We start from the raw sequence: 15,537 nt of genomic DNA on the forward strand, positions 1-15,537 counted from the left end.
ATAATTCTATTTATTATACTAAACAGGACCTTTAATATATTATCATTAATTTCTTACAAGAATTTGGTGCTTCTTCTTCTTATTTAGGGTTAATGGCTTTCAATAGTGACAAATGAGCACAAATGATTTCGCCAATGTCACGTAGAATTGAGAAAAATTTGGTACTTAATTAACTATATTTTTAATTTAATCTGTCAAAATATTCAAATACGCTATAAAATTTAGAATATTCTATACGTAATCTCTCAGATAGTTTTAAAAATACTCCTTGAAAATAAAGTTAAAAAATTTAATTTTAAGGATTAATTAAAAGGAAGCCACTAGTCTTATACATTTATTTATTTAGTAAGAACGACCAACAGAATTACATGTTTAATAATTGTGTTTGCTCGCAAACGAAAAAAAACCGACTTCAATTACATCAATAAGTAATACAACGTACATCGACGAAAAAATAGTCAAGCAACTACGCGTTATCAAAGATTACTCAAAAAGTAGTTATCAGATCTCGATAAAATTTATATATGACCACATGATAAACATCAGCTTTCGATCAAATTAAAAATTATCAAAATCGGTACACCCAGTTAAAAGTTATTTTGGATTTTCGAGAGTTTCCCTCGATTTCTCTGGGATCCCATCATCAGATTCTGATTTCCTTATCACGATACCAAACTAGGGATATCCCCTTTCCAACAAAAAAAGAGTTATCAAAATCGGTACATCCAGTAGAAAGTTATGCGGTATAATACAACGTAGGTCGACGAAAAAAGCGTCAAGTAAAAACGCATTATTAGATATAACTCGAAAAGTATTTGTTAGATCTCAAATAAATTTAAATGGCACCAATTGGCACACACCACCTTTCGATTAAAACAAAATTTGTCGAAATAGGTCTACCCGGTCAAAAGTTCTGATGTAACATACATTAAAAAAAAAAAAAAATACAGTCGAATTGAGAACCTCCTCCTTTTTTGGAAGTCGGCTAAAAAAATTGCAATCAGTTATATGCCAAGGTAGTTACAGCAAATGCTTTAGATAATTAAGTCGTCTGCCTATTAAAAAGATATTGAACATTCAGGATTTATACAAAAACATACATACAATAAAAAGATAAAAAACTATTACTATTATAAATTAATATTAGTGCTACATAGCTTTTGATTCGAGGAATCAAATGACTTTAATATTTTCTTCTTAAATTTAGCTAGGTTATCTGCAAAGATGTCTAATAACTCGTTTTTAACTGTAAATTCTCTGTAGAACCTACATAGTCTAGGGATAAGGGAATAATAACCAAGGTTTCTATATCAGTCATTACATAAGCACGTGTTTGTTGTCGTCAAGTGTTAATGAATGATATAATACTTAGATTTGAAATATACAGAAGAAATACCTAATTTTGGCGGGAATAACAGTGTATAAATCGATCTTTCTTGAGATTCAGATACGAATTACCTGTTATTAACGATATATGATCTCCTTGTAACTAAAGACGTGGGTGAGCCAGGGATGTGGAAATTACAATTTAATTTGTAGAACAGTATATATTTAGTTGCTATTTATAGATTTCTCGTAATACACAAACTATAGTAATTATAATAAAACGTTACTTGAAAATTCGTTTTAGCAATTCGAAACTAATGAGTGGATTTGAATAAAACTTGAATGATTTGGGACTATACTATATATACTTGATCACAAAATTCTGTACAATTTCTGTTTCTTAGGAAGGGGTGTGAAAGCCACACAATTTTAATGTTTTTTTTTTTTTCGAAAAAATAACTTCGACTTATTTTTGACGGTTCCTCTCTGTAGAATCTACATACGAATATTTCGTTTCTTAATAAATATAGTTATTTTATTTATAAATTAATTTTATTATATAATTGTAAAATTACCATTCAAACCTACTGCAATGAAGATGTATTTTATTTTGGTATTAAAAAGCTCTAATAGCGGACGAAGTCAGCGGTTTATCTTGTTTGCTTTCTATATAAACTTAGAAGCTTTATTATTTATACATATTTGCTTACTAGGTACAATCTCTGATTATTACAAAGTAAATTTAATAAAGTTAAATAGTTTAAATGGAAATATTTTAGTAGATTTGGTGCATTTATCTCTTTAATATGCAATTTATTACAAACCGTTAAGGCCAGGATATCCGAAACCACCTGTTTTTGATAAAGCTGTAAACATAGTAATATTCATGTTTTTGTACCGTTAAAAATATATGTTGTAGTTTAATAAACGTTCTTGATTATTCAACGGTTCAAAACACGATAATTGTTACTTGACTCGATAAAAAAAAAACACAAAGAAAGGATGTTTTTGAATATTTTTCTTGTTTTACTTGAAGAATATCAAATTTTAAGTTACAATATTCACATGTAAAAATAGGTAATAACATTTAGAAGAATATCTAACGATTACTTTTTTAAATAAATGTTTTTATTTTTCTTAATATTAAATTATATAAGAAACCGGCCCACGCGCCTCGCTTCAGTTGCCTACGAGGCGTTATTGAAGTAGGATCTGTTTCTCTGCTGCGTGGCGGCGTTCCCCCCGCTACATATTGTATTATTTTATTACGTGTGTAGTGTAACAACGTTGGACTAGCATATAAAATGGGGAATAAAACTAGAAATAAAAAGAAAATATCTAGACGTGAACTACGTAAGCTGAGAAAAGCGATAAGGTACGTACTCGTAAGTTTAATGAACACAATCTATTTTTAGCTATCATATAATTATTGTTATCATCGATGTATTGTCATATCTACTTATTACTATCCAAAGTTATATTAGTATTTTCACATAACACAGTACAAAAAACAGTACAGCAACTAAGAAAAACGTATTATATAGTAATTTTTTTTTTTCAGCGCATCTGTGCCAAGATCCAAAGGCTTATTCACAACAACTAAATGCACAGTGGAACAGTATGTACTATCTCACTATGGTTTAGTTTAGTTTTGCTGCAACAAGTTTACTTATTTTATCTTCTATTTCCTATTCATTTTATTAGCTTGTGACGACTTTTTATGTATGTAATTATATGTATATATGTATTTATGTTATATATGTAGGTAAATATTATATGTATATATGTATGTTTGTACACACATATAAATGTATCTATTAAGTTTTTTTGTATTTATTATGTAGCGAACGGAAATGCATCATGTCTGCATGCATAATGTTCTATTCTAGAACTACACAGATAATTACGCAGCTGCACCTACCTTTTCAATGCATATTTTCCTCTTTCTAAAGGTTGTCTGGAAGAGATCGCGGTTATTATGTACAATATAGGTAGATTTTTTTTTTATCGGAGGTTAAATTTTAGTTTTGAGGTTAAAATTAACCTACCACCTTTAAGGTTAGAGTAACGCTTGGCTCCGGCACTGCGGGAAGTGCAGCCCTTCCGCCCTTGCGTGCGAGGGCTGCCCTCCCTCCGCGCCTCAAGCTTAAAAAAAACACTAGGGGTAGGGCAGACCAAGACCACGTGGACAGTGGGGTGCTCCGAATCGGTTTTGGGTATTTTTCGAATTTCTAAACCTATATTCTAGCACGCAATGTTACTAATTTTATTAGAATATTATGTCTGACGCGTTATTTTGTTTAAAAGTGTCTATTTATCAGTCGTTAAAGGTCAGTTCGTATCGTATTTTGATCTTGCAGTAAAGATCGTTTTTACGTAAATTTGTTCGAAAATAACGCGTAATAGTCGCAGTACGGAGCATGAGTACGCTTACCGCAGCACCGGAATTAAGGTAAAGTCAGAAATAACAAAAATTTAACCTCCGATAAAAAAATCTACCTATATTGTACATTATAGCCAAGTATATTCTATTCTATTCTAAATAACTACCAAATTAGAGACACAAGTATACCTAATAAATTCCTTAGTGTTGTTGCCATAATAATACTTTCACGCTGAACTATTTTGCCTATTTGAATATTTGTTAGTAATGTGAACTTATTTTCAGACACTCTGAAGGGACAGCAAGCACTAGAGGTTTTGAAACTGACGCATGTGATGATAATAACTCTCATATTGCAATAGACCCTGATTATTTGCAAATAGCTGCGACTAGTGAGTAAGTTTAGCACAATTATTTTTATGATAGTTAATGTCTATTAATGACCTCGAAATTTACCGATGCATGTTAAAAAAAAAAAATAATAATAACAATTTATGGAATAACAAAAGCACGGGCATAATAAGCCTGTGGATATATCACATAACTAAAAAAAAAAAAAAAAAAAAAAAAAAATGTCTATTAATGACATTATACTGTCAGTATATATAATGTGATTTCATACTCACTCAAAATAATTTAGGTAATGTTCTAATTTGGTCTAAAAATTTTAATTTCAGACATCGAAATTTTTTGATCGATTTCAAAGTTAGTCCCATAGTAAGAGCTATGCATATAGAGGAGTAGAATCATCATACCCTTAGTTATCTTGGTGAAAGAAAAATCACGTCAAGTAAGATATTCTAATATATCAAATAAAAAAGTTAATCAATTATTTAATTGTTTCAGTGATACTGAAAAAGATGACGTTTCACTAGTTATAGAAGAAGAAAAAATGTCGGATGAATTTCACCCTATTACAGGACGTAGAATTGTTGACATAAATTTTCTTTTGGAAGAACTTCAAAAAAAAGGAAGTCATAGTGATTTGTTTGATTGCAAAAGTAATTACTTTCATTTAGTTGGCGAAAAAAGACTCGGACTTACATCGGTTTTTAAATTTCAATGTAGAATGTGTAAAAAAATCTGTCTTATACATTCTGAAGACACCAATAATACGGAGCAAGTAAATTTAAACATAGCTGCAACTACTGGAATTGTGGCTTCTGGCATTGGATACTCACAATTTGAAGAATTGTGCTCTTCCATGGATGTTCCGATATTTTCTCCAAACTACTACAACAAATTACAAAATGAGGTTTACGAAAAGTGGGAAAAAACTGCAAGCGCATCCATGGAGGCTGCTGCTGCAAAAGAAAAGGAGATAGCAATTGCGGAAGGCCGGATTGAAAACGGATATCCCGTGATAGATGTTTATGTTGACGGCTCGTGGTGTGCGAGGTCGTACGGTACTAATTACAAAGCTTCGTCAGGTACAGCAGCAATAATTGGGAGAAGAACTGGTCAGATCATTTATATGGGTGTGAAAAATAAGTATTGCTTGATGTGTGCCAGAGCAGATAATAAAAATGTTGCCTCAAAAGAACACGCTTGTTTTAAAAATTATCAAGGCTCTTCAAGTTCAATGGAAACGGAAATTTTATTAGAAGGCTTTAAATCTTCAGTTTCAATGTACGGGCTGGTTTACAAAAAAATGATAGGCGATGGAGACGCGTCGACATACGAAAAAATTTTAAAAGCTAAACCATATGAAGCTCAAAATATAACGGTTGAAAAGATTGAATGCAGAAACCACATTTTGCGTAATTTTTGTAAAAAAATGCGGGCATTGAAAACTGAAACTAAATATGCGCTAGCACATCGAAAGACGCTTACAAACGTAAAAATAATGTCAATGAGGAAGACCATTGTGAAATGTATAAAACATCACAACGTTTCAAAAAGTCCTAGAAGCGTTTCTATATCGGTTTTGCACAATGACATTGTCAACTCATTGCTACATGCTTATGGTGATCATAAAATGTGTCAGAGCTATTACTGTGATAGGGAGGAAAATAACAGTGATGAACTAAAAATCATCCAAAACTCTACGTTTGCATTCAGAATCAATGCGATTGTTTCAAATGTAGCCATGAAATCACGTAGCTTGATTGAAGATGTAGATACTAATATTGTCGAATGCTTTAATAGCGTTATAGCTAAGTTCATTGGAGGGAAAAGAGCAAATTTTTCTCTAAAACAGGGCTATCAAAGTAGATGCTCAGCTGCAGTTGTCTCCTTTAACTCAAAATCGGCTATTTCATCCGTCCAAAAAGAGTTTACAAACAAAAATTCTAGTGGAAGAATTGAAGAAATGGAAAGAAAAAGGGCTCTGAAGCGAAAACATTTTGTACAGCACCCAGTAAAGAAGAAAAGAATTTTAAAAGAGGCAAACAAAAAACAACACGATTACGGTCCTTCTAGTTCTGCACCAGATATGTCACATGAAGATATGGAAATGGCAAAAGAAGAATTTATGAAAAATTTACAATCGTTGACCTCTAACAAAAAGGCAATAGAAAGAGGTTCTATATTGCAAAGAGAAAGTAGTGAGTGGTTGGAGATCCGACAAAAACTAATTACAGCATCAAATTTTGGCCCAGTATGCAAGCGAAAACCATTGTCAAATACAGCTAACTTGGTGAAAAGTATATTGTATCAAAAAAATCTAGCTCATGTAGCGTCCGTTGCTCATGGAGTTGAGAACGAAAAGCTGGCATTACTGCAATTACAGCGACAGGAAAATGTTGAAATTTTACCCTGCGGCTTATTTATTGATTCTGTACACCCATTTATTGGAGCGTCGCCTGACGGGTTGATTGGTCAAGACATAATTGTCGAAATAAAATGTCCTTTCACAGTTTCTAAAATTGGATTGGCAAAATCTATTGAACAAAACAAAATTCAAATATTGAAATATAACAAAGACACAAAAACCTGTACTATAAACAAAAAATGTCATTGGTACTACCAAATTCAGGGCCAATTACATGTCACAGGGCGGCAAGTGTGTCTCCTTGGTATCTGGGCAAGTGAGAATGAGCCATTATTCACAGAACGAATACATAAAGATGATCAATTCTGGTATAAACATATGGAGCCTAGGCTAGTACAATTTTACTTTAAATGTCTATTGCCAGAACTCGTGGACAGTAGATATAAACGTGGCATGCCCATAAGAAAACTCACATTGCAAGACAAGGAAAATGATCATCCTTTGAGTTCAATTAATAATTTGGAACAACCGGGTCCAAGTTCACATAAACGTGGCGTCCCAAAAAGAAACCTCCCGTTACCAGCCGAACGAAATGAACAGCCTTCAAGTCCAATACAAGATTTTCAGGAACCAGGTCCAATCACACGCGTAATTGATATTACAGAATTTTGATTTTTGTTGCGGTGTATCCAAAGCTGTTATATTTGAGAAAAGAATATTTATTGATAATTAACATAAATAAAAATATTAATAATAAAAATGATTATTTTTTAGCTATAAACCCATAAAAAATTAAACAATATTTTTTTTTATCTACTTCTCTTAGGTATTAAATGTTTATGTTTCATTTTTATATGCTGTGCGTTCAGGATCGAAAACAAAATCATAAAAAGTTCATTATATAATTTAATTATGAAATAACTAAAGTAAAAAAAACCTAGTAAATTGCACTACTGTTAAAATTATACTAGAATGCACAATTTTTTCGTTGCCGCTCGCCGTTCACCGCGCACGGGGCACAGTGGGCTGAAATTCACGTTTCATAGACATTCAAATTTATTTTTTCAAATGACTTCCGAAGATTTATCTGATCCGAATCCGACTTTCTGATCCGAAGATTCATCTAAGTGCTGGCTTTGAAATACACAGGCCGAAGACGGGCAGCAGCGTCTTCGGTGTGACAAAGCCAGCCCTGCGGTCACCAACCCGCCTGCCTAGCGTGGTGACTATGGGCAAAACACATGAGTTCACGAAATGATGATAATTCGTGCGATCCACTTATTTCAGCAGTAAGACCCAACGAATGAATGCAAAGAAAAAGAAAAATGTGTTTACTGAAACATTGGATCTGCTGAATCTTCAAACACCTGAACTCGAGTTTAGGGATATTGCTGAAATAAACTCTAACTTTGAGTTCGGCTCTGAAGATAGTAATACAGAAAATGCAATAATAAAAATAATATATTCATAGCCTTATTTAATTTTATCATATTATATTTTTATTGTAATAATTAAACCTTTTTATGGTTTTTAATGAATTTCATTTTCTAATATAGCACACAACTAATTTGAGTAAATGTAAAGTATACACACCCATGTAAATTTTGATATCAGTTAAAAACCAAAAAATTAGAAAACAAAATTGGTAAATTTCTTAAAGATTAAAAAAAAACGCACGTTTGACCGCAGCATGAAGTATGTCAAAAAATCAAAAATAATTTATATTTTAATAACCTATGAGGATAATAGGTGCAATTGTGCGATTATAGAGATATCATCATTTATTATGTCGTCTCCATACAAAAAATTTAAAAAAAAATCTAAGTGCGCTGTTTACGATTTAAACCTGAAAGTTCATTATATAAGGCATATAACAGTTATTCTCAATCGCGTTCAAGCAAAAAAAGTGTCACTTGAAAAAATAAATTTGAATGTCTATGAAACGTCAATTTCAGCCCACTGTGCGGGGTCAGAGAGTTCATTTGATCGGAGACTTCGCGCAACTAGTCGCACGGGGAGTGAGGTAGCGCTAAATACCTACTACGCTCAAATATCCTGGCCTTAATGGCGTGCATTAGTTACCCGCAAGAGCTCTATCAGTTACTTGTTCTATTAGTTAAATCAATATTATAAAGATTCCTATTCCCAGATTTATTTGTACTGTACTTGTCTTTTTACCCAGTGCTAATGGAAACATTGCTAATTCAAATAAGTAGGACAAATTTTTGACTTTTAAAACAATTAAAAAATCAGGTAATTCGTTTTATTATTATGATAAAAATAATTATTATTATTATTATTTATTTATTTTGCCAGAATATGGTATACAGGTTGTCAAATTTAATAGTTAGCCAACATATTCTACCGATTTTCGGTGTGCAAATATTAGTTAAATGTAACATAAATAGTTCATTTTAATTTATAAATTGTCAAGAAACGAAATAAATTATGTCAATAAAAAAAATTATGAATATGAATTAATTAATAACAAAATCCATGTCACATATATTAAATCTCAAGTCTGGGATAATGTTATACAGCATATAGCTTGTGTAAAAAATTTCAATTTTTCTTTGCCTTATCTGTGCGGCTAATATATGTATATGTATACCATAAAAAGCCGACCGATGGCGGGATACAACTGCTGGCTTTGAAATACACAGGCCGAAGACGGGCAGCAGCGTCTTTGGCGCGACAAAACCAGCCCTGCAGTCACCAACCCGCCTGCCCAGCGTGGTGACTATGGGCAAAACACATGAGTTCACGCCATTTTTGGCGCGAACTTGTTGAGGCCTATGTCCAGCAGTGGACTGCGATAGGCTGAAGTGATATAATGGTATATATTTTGCTAAAGATGAAAGAATTACTTACATTTGTTAATTAACTTCCTCGTTTAAAATAGCATATATTTGGATATATTGGATAGACTATATAATCATAATTTAATGCAATACTAGTACTTACAGTAGTTGTCCAGTAGTATAATACTAGAGACACTACAACTAATTTCCAAACATAAACTGTGGTTTTTTCATTACAAACAAAACGTTTTATTATCCGAGATTGTTAAATTTTTTTAATGAAATCGCTTGTTGGAAAAATAAGTTTGTAGTGAGCAGGCAAGTGGAAGATTTAAAAAGCACCCCATTAGCGAACTCTTTGTGAGTTGGAAACTTTCGGGCCGATCGAACCGTTATTCAAATAAGCAATGTAGTTTGATAAAAACAACAGTAACCTTCTTTTAAAATTCATTAAAACTTTAACGCCTGTATTTTGTTTTGAAAGGTGACTAATTGATATACATAATTACCGTGTTTTGAAAGGGCGTTCTTTTTTCAATTTGGTCGAAGCTAAGTCGTTAACAAGACCTTGTACACAAAATCAAAAATTTCGATACTCGAGTAGACTTCAAAAGCGCTTTTGAATCGTAATAAATTGATAATAGTAAATGTGAAGCCACGATTGATTAGAAATGTAGGTTCTGCAGAGGAGAATTGGCAAAAAAACTCCGCAGCTAGTTTTTACACACACACTAGGCTAGACTTTTTTAATTGTCGGACTATAATGACGTTCAATAAAATTATATATTTAGCTATGGCAACTAGTTGTAAATGCGACTGTAAAACGAGTTAACGACACATTTTTTAATTACTGACTCTAAAATTATAAATGCGACAGCTGATTATAGTATTAATCTAAACGAAATTGTTGGCACCTTTAGAAAATGTTTCGAACTTTACATTGCAAAACATTTATTCTCATTTAAAAATGTACTTTTCAATTTTTTGAATGGCAAACTCAACGAACATTTATTCCCTTTTTTATTCAGAACGGCTAACGAGTAACTTTACAACTTTTTTTTGATTCAAAATATTTTCCTATCGAAGAAAGTTGATTAAGCCATTTTTGCTCATGTTATCTGCACTAACGGAAATTCGTTTGTTTTATTTTTAAACAAAAATTGTTATAATTAGTGTGTTTTACCTTGTTGGATATTTTTTTATTGGTGCCTTAATTGATAGTCCTGATTTTGAAAATACTTTCACAAATAGAAAGTTACGTATATAAATATAGACTATATTTTGTCTTCCTTTAAAGCTTTTCTCAATGCAGATTTAAATAATAAAAAAGTGCCCAATAATAGAGAAGTTTACCCCTTCGGTTTGACTGTATAAATAGGCACAAAAACGCTTACTAGTCTAAGAAAAAGATTAATACTATAATAATAATAATAATAATACTTTATTTCAGACTAGATTTTAAGTCCCTATTGGGTTAGTACAACAGAACAACATTTAGAATAAAAAACAAAACAAAATTAAATTAAAAAATCAATAAGTAAAAATAAAATTAAATAAAGTAAAAGTAAAACCAAAAATCAAAAAATTCAAAATTCAAAAATTTTAAAAAATTTAAAAAAAAAATTTAAAAACGGTAAATAAACGAATCAAATAATGCCATTTATAGGGTGTATAACCTAATATGAATGGATGGATATGGTGGATAGCGTAAACAAAAACGTAACGAGGTCATTCTTTCAGTAGATTTTACTCCTCATATTTTTTTTAATACCGAGGGCCTTATATGAAAATTCTTATGTGAAAATGATTCTTAAGGAGTATACTCCAAAAAAATATCGATTACATTTCTTGTATTTTTATAGGGACTACTACTTCACAAGCGCGCAATGGGTATCGGTTACGGAAGTTTGCGTCGTGTGGCTCACTCGTGTACAGAACTTGTCTGTGGTTTCAGTGTGCAAGAGTCCTATGTGGTATTGTCAAGAGGTAAGTTCTTGTCAATTTATGCACTCCTAATAACATTCCACGATTTTGATGTCATTTTTTTCGTGTTTATTTTATATATTTAGTTAATAAATAAAGTAAATATTAGTTTTTAAATCTTTAGTATTTTTTTTTTTAATTTATTACTTTTTAATACAATTGCTCAAAAAGTGGCGTATTGCAGCGAAGTATAGCATTCGGGATGTGGGCTATTACATACTCGTGCTTTTATTTACTTTTCCCGAACACGTGCGTTCTCTTTCCCAACTGTCAAAATAACGTCTATTAAAAAGAAAAATCAACCATGAAGTTTTTACAAAAAAAAATCATAGAAGTTTTTATGATTCATGCAAATACGTATATTTCTAAAAAGAAGCTACTAATTTATTTCAATATCAAATTTAATGATTTGATTGAATGAGTTTGGTTAGGTTTCATTTCATTTCATCTCATTAAATTTCATGTTCATTTCATATCAATAAAAAACTTCTACTGAAGACTTGGCTGTATAGGCATAGTTCCTTTTGCCTTCCAGAATGGGTGAACAAAAAAAACTCTGCTTATATTCTACGGTTGGCGCTATTTTTCAGAAATTTTCTTTGCGAGTTGAGTTGTTTTTATTATTTTATTCAATTGCTTAATTTTTTCTCAACTGTATTAAAAATATTCGTTCAGTACACGTGCGGAACCGTCATTGCAACTTGTTCCAACTGTCAACCCTCGCCTTCGGCTGCACCTCGGTTTGGGTAGACATTTGTCGGAACTCTTTGCAATGATAACCTTTCCACACTTGTAATGAAATATACTATTAATCAATAGGTATACCACATATTTTCGGGCACAGAAGCGTGGGTAGAATCTGCCCCAGCGCCTTTGTGGTCGTCAGGTGGAGGCGCCCTAGTTACATTAGCACCAGTGAGAGATGGTCCCGCGGGACTATTCCGACATGTAGTGCGTGCGGAACACAATTCACACGGACCGAGAGCTTTACCACTCACACATGGAAGTTTTGACGTTGTTAAACTCTTAGCGTGGGATCATGCAAACCAACACATGTAAGTTATGATTGCCTAGTACTTTAATTGAAAAGAATGTATCAGTTTTTATCAAGAATTACCGTGATATGCAATATTTTTTTTTATTAAATGAAACTAATTATAATTTATTTATATAATAAAACTTTAATAACAATCAAGGTACAGTAAATGCTGGTATATTCTCACTCACTGCGCCACTATGCGTCAGCGTCAGTTGTTCATTCATTTATATAAACGATATAATAATAAGTAATACATTACACAACAAATTTGAATTTACATGTATGTAAAATTAATAAAAACTATTAAATATAAATTAACAACAAGTTGCTCTGGATACGAAGCCGCGAGACTGGAAAAAACACACCTAAACATAAAAGTTCTACCTGAGTAAACTTACAAAATATAATATTACTCAGGTAAAAAGGCTACATATTTCTCGACCCGCTTTTCCTCAAATGGTATTAACCTTCCATTTCCATAATAAGATATTTACATTTTATTTAGATACGATCTTCCAGTTAATTTAATCTGTTTCAGCTTGTATTTTTCTTCATGTCGACTTTGAGTCACTGATTCGTGTAAAATAAAATCTTAGTCGTATTTTACGGCAAGCGGCAAGATTTTATTAAAAGCTTAATAGTGTTTGCGAAAAATAAAATTTTCTTTTATAATACTAATTTAATAATAAAATAAACTGTGAGAAGAGCGTTTTACACCTCACGATATGATATTCTTAAATGGTAATATACTGCTTTCTATTTATTGTTAAAACAATTATTGTTGTTTTTTATCTAAAAAGCATTCTAAAGGAATCATAGAACTAGTACTAATAATATAATTACTGTACAAATTCAACAACACGTTATATTTTTGTTTTTTTTTTTTTGGTAAATAACGAAGCCATTTCATGTTTCAATAACGCTTTTTTTTTATTTATGTAAAATACAAAGAATCTTAACTAAAAATATTAGCCTTCAACGGTGTGACAAAAATCATCGTTGATTTATCCGCACACCAGCATTCGACATCGTACGCTCACAATATCAGAAATAAGTCAATAGCACAATTGTAACAACTTAACAGTAACAATACTATGACACTTTTACACAACTACCCTCCAAATGTTTTAACTGACAAACCATTGAAAAGAATATTGTAAGATCGATTAGCACACTTCGATATCGCTTTCGATATCGTACCGGGTAATATAAAAGCACTCCAATGTGATTTTCATAATTTTGTCAACTAAATATGAATTCGACAAAAAAAGAAACCATTTACAAGCTCAGAAACGTTTTGGACATTATACTTTAATTTGTCAAAGAAACATTAAAGGCAGTCGTTTTACATTAATAATTTTATTTCATAGCGAATCAGGTATAAAACCTAATTTAAGAAATCGTTTTATCGCGTACTAGTGTTTTCTTCTAATGAAAAAATACCAAGCTATGTGCTTTTTAGCTATTATAGCTATAGAATATTTAATATTGTTATTCGCGTAACTCATCATGTGCCGTAACATATTTTCTACATAATTCTTAAATTATAATCACGAGAAGAAGATTAAATGTCAAATCCACCGTATACATACTACGAGTATAGTTCGGATATGCTTGTTCGATAAATATATATTATATTATAATATTTTATAAATTAAAAACTAATAGTCGATATCATTGGCCTTAGTCCGTCTATTGCAAACGATTTAGACAGTGTCAGACAGACACTGTGTCGCCTAGAACACTCTTCAGGAAAACGCAGAGTTGCCTAAGCTCTGCGCTACCCTCTTGACCTGACTGGCTAGGCCCACAGGAACGACGAATCGATACGTGTAGAGCCAGTTCGGCTGCAGGAGTCTTTCGCATTTTAGAGCTATGCCACGAATGCTTGACGGAGTCCCCATTTCGGGTTTCAAATGAAGTTTTCCTTCGCCAGGACTCTGATGATTTTGAGCTAGGTTTATCCCTCGGTCGTTTTTTACGACTCCCACGGAAAGAATGACGGTGGTGCTATTCTACTCGGCCGACACCACACGACACAACACAGAATACACAATACACGAATAGTCGATATACAGTTTAGTTAGTAATAGTATTTAAAATTGTTACTTATATTTGCAGATATTATTTAGGTATACCAGAAGGTAAACCAGGGCAACAGCATCTGTATAGAGTATCGTCAGAAGCTCCCCGCCCGGGGACGCCACAAAAGCTACCGTATTGTGTGACTTGTAACTCACAGGTACTTCAGCCGAAACTCTTATCTGTCTGATTCCCCTTTCTTTCATCATTAGTTCTTTATAAAAATTTCTCTTTATCTTTTTCTTTTGGAAACATTAAAATAGATTCAAAGTAAAGAATAATAATAAGTCGTTATCAATATTTGCTTTATTTGTCTATCAACATTATTTTATTTTGTTTCATTGTCTGTAAGAGAGCACTATTAGTGATAAGAATACCTTTTCACTTTTTTTTTAATTACAATATTGTTTTTTTTTCCGTGTGAAAATTTCTTCAAATGTGTAATAAAGTTTTCAACAAAGAAATAAATAAAGATTAAATACAAAGATTAATTGATTTCGTTTGAAGATCGGTGATTTATACCAACAAAAGATTTTAACTAATCTATACATATAATAAAATGGTAGGAAAGTCAAAATAGTACATTAAATATTTTTTTAAAAGAATACTTGGGGTGTGATCTACAATCGATACCGAAGCCAAAAATATAGTTTTTAGAATTTTTGTCTGTTTGTCTGTTTGTCTGTATGTATGTCCGGGATAAACTCAAAAACTACGGCATGGATTTACTTCTAAGAAGTCGGGTCAACATATAGGCTACATATTATCATGTTACCACCTACGGGGAACGAGCAGTGAACCTTTATTTCTTTAACGCATTCTGTAACAACGTCTAATCTAACGACGCATATTTGAATGTTGTTGTTATTATGTTAATCACCATGTCATAAGCTAGCTTCACACTATAAATAAAGACATTCTGTAGTATATTCAGTATCAGCATTGCACCCATGCGAAGCCGGGGCGGGTCGCTAGTACTCAATTAATAATATTTCTGAAATATATAATGCTAAGTTTACAGTTTTTTGCAGCCCTCACCAGCTATCAATCTTGAGTTTTACGGTAACCTGGCGTCATCGGGTGACAGCACTTGGGATAATGATTGGGATGAGGAGATCCCCGCCACGTCACCAGCCCCATCGAAAAAGAAGAAGAAAAAACAACCTGGTAAGAATCGTATGGCGGTCATATTTTGAAAACGTAACTTACG

The 15,537-nt window shown here is 32.1% G+C and overlaps 2 protein-coding genes across 3 annotated transcripts in view; both read left to right on the forward strand.

The window, feature by feature from the left end:
• LOC123665503 (inactive dipeptidyl peptidase 10) overlaps positions 1–15,537 on the forward strand; it is a gene marked incomplete at its 5' end in the record, with an annotated part of 113,933 nt that overhangs the window by 86,263 nt on the left and 12,133 nt on the right. The window contains 4 exons of the mRNA XM_045599796.1: positions 11,086–11,209; positions 12,026–12,261; positions 14,367–14,487; positions 15,359–15,494. Coding sequence (XP_045455752.1) covers positions 11,086–11,209; positions 12,026–12,261; positions 14,367–14,487; positions 15,359–15,494 — 617 coding nt within the window. The remainder of the gene's footprint in view (positions 1–11,085; positions 11,210–12,025; positions 12,262–14,366; positions 14,488–15,358; positions 15,495–15,537) is intronic.
• On the forward strand, positions 2,859–7,182 carry LOC123665502. 2 transcript variants are annotated; one of them, XM_045599795.1, is made up of 3 exons: positions 2,859–2,944; positions 3,995–4,105; positions 4,556–7,182. In XM_045599795.1, exon 3 carries the CDS (start codon positions 4,602–4,604, stop codon positions 7,092–7,094), a length of 2,493 nt encoding a protein of 830 aa, XP_045455751.1. In that variant the 5' UTR covers positions 2,859–2,944; positions 3,995–4,105; positions 4,556–4,601; the 3' UTR covers positions 7,095–7,182. The 2 variants fall into 2 exon arrangements, with proteins under 2 accessions (XP_045455751.1, XP_045455750.1); XM_045599794.1 differs by lacking the exon at positions 2,859–2,944 and having other exon boundaries at positions 3,808–4,105.

Source organism: Melitaea cinxia, chromosome 24, assembly GCF_905220565.1.
Source record: "Melitaea cinxia chromosome 24, ilMelCinx1.1, whole genome shotgun sequence".
NCBI lineage: Eukaryota > Metazoa > Arthropoda > Insecta > Lepidoptera > Nymphalidae > Melitaea > Melitaea cinxia.

What these genes read in the sequence shown, in the direction of transcription:
- LOC123665502 (XM_045599795.1), top strand. Translation starts at nt 4,602, where the DNA reads ATGTCGGATGAATTTCACCCTATTACAGGACGTAGAATTGTTGACATA.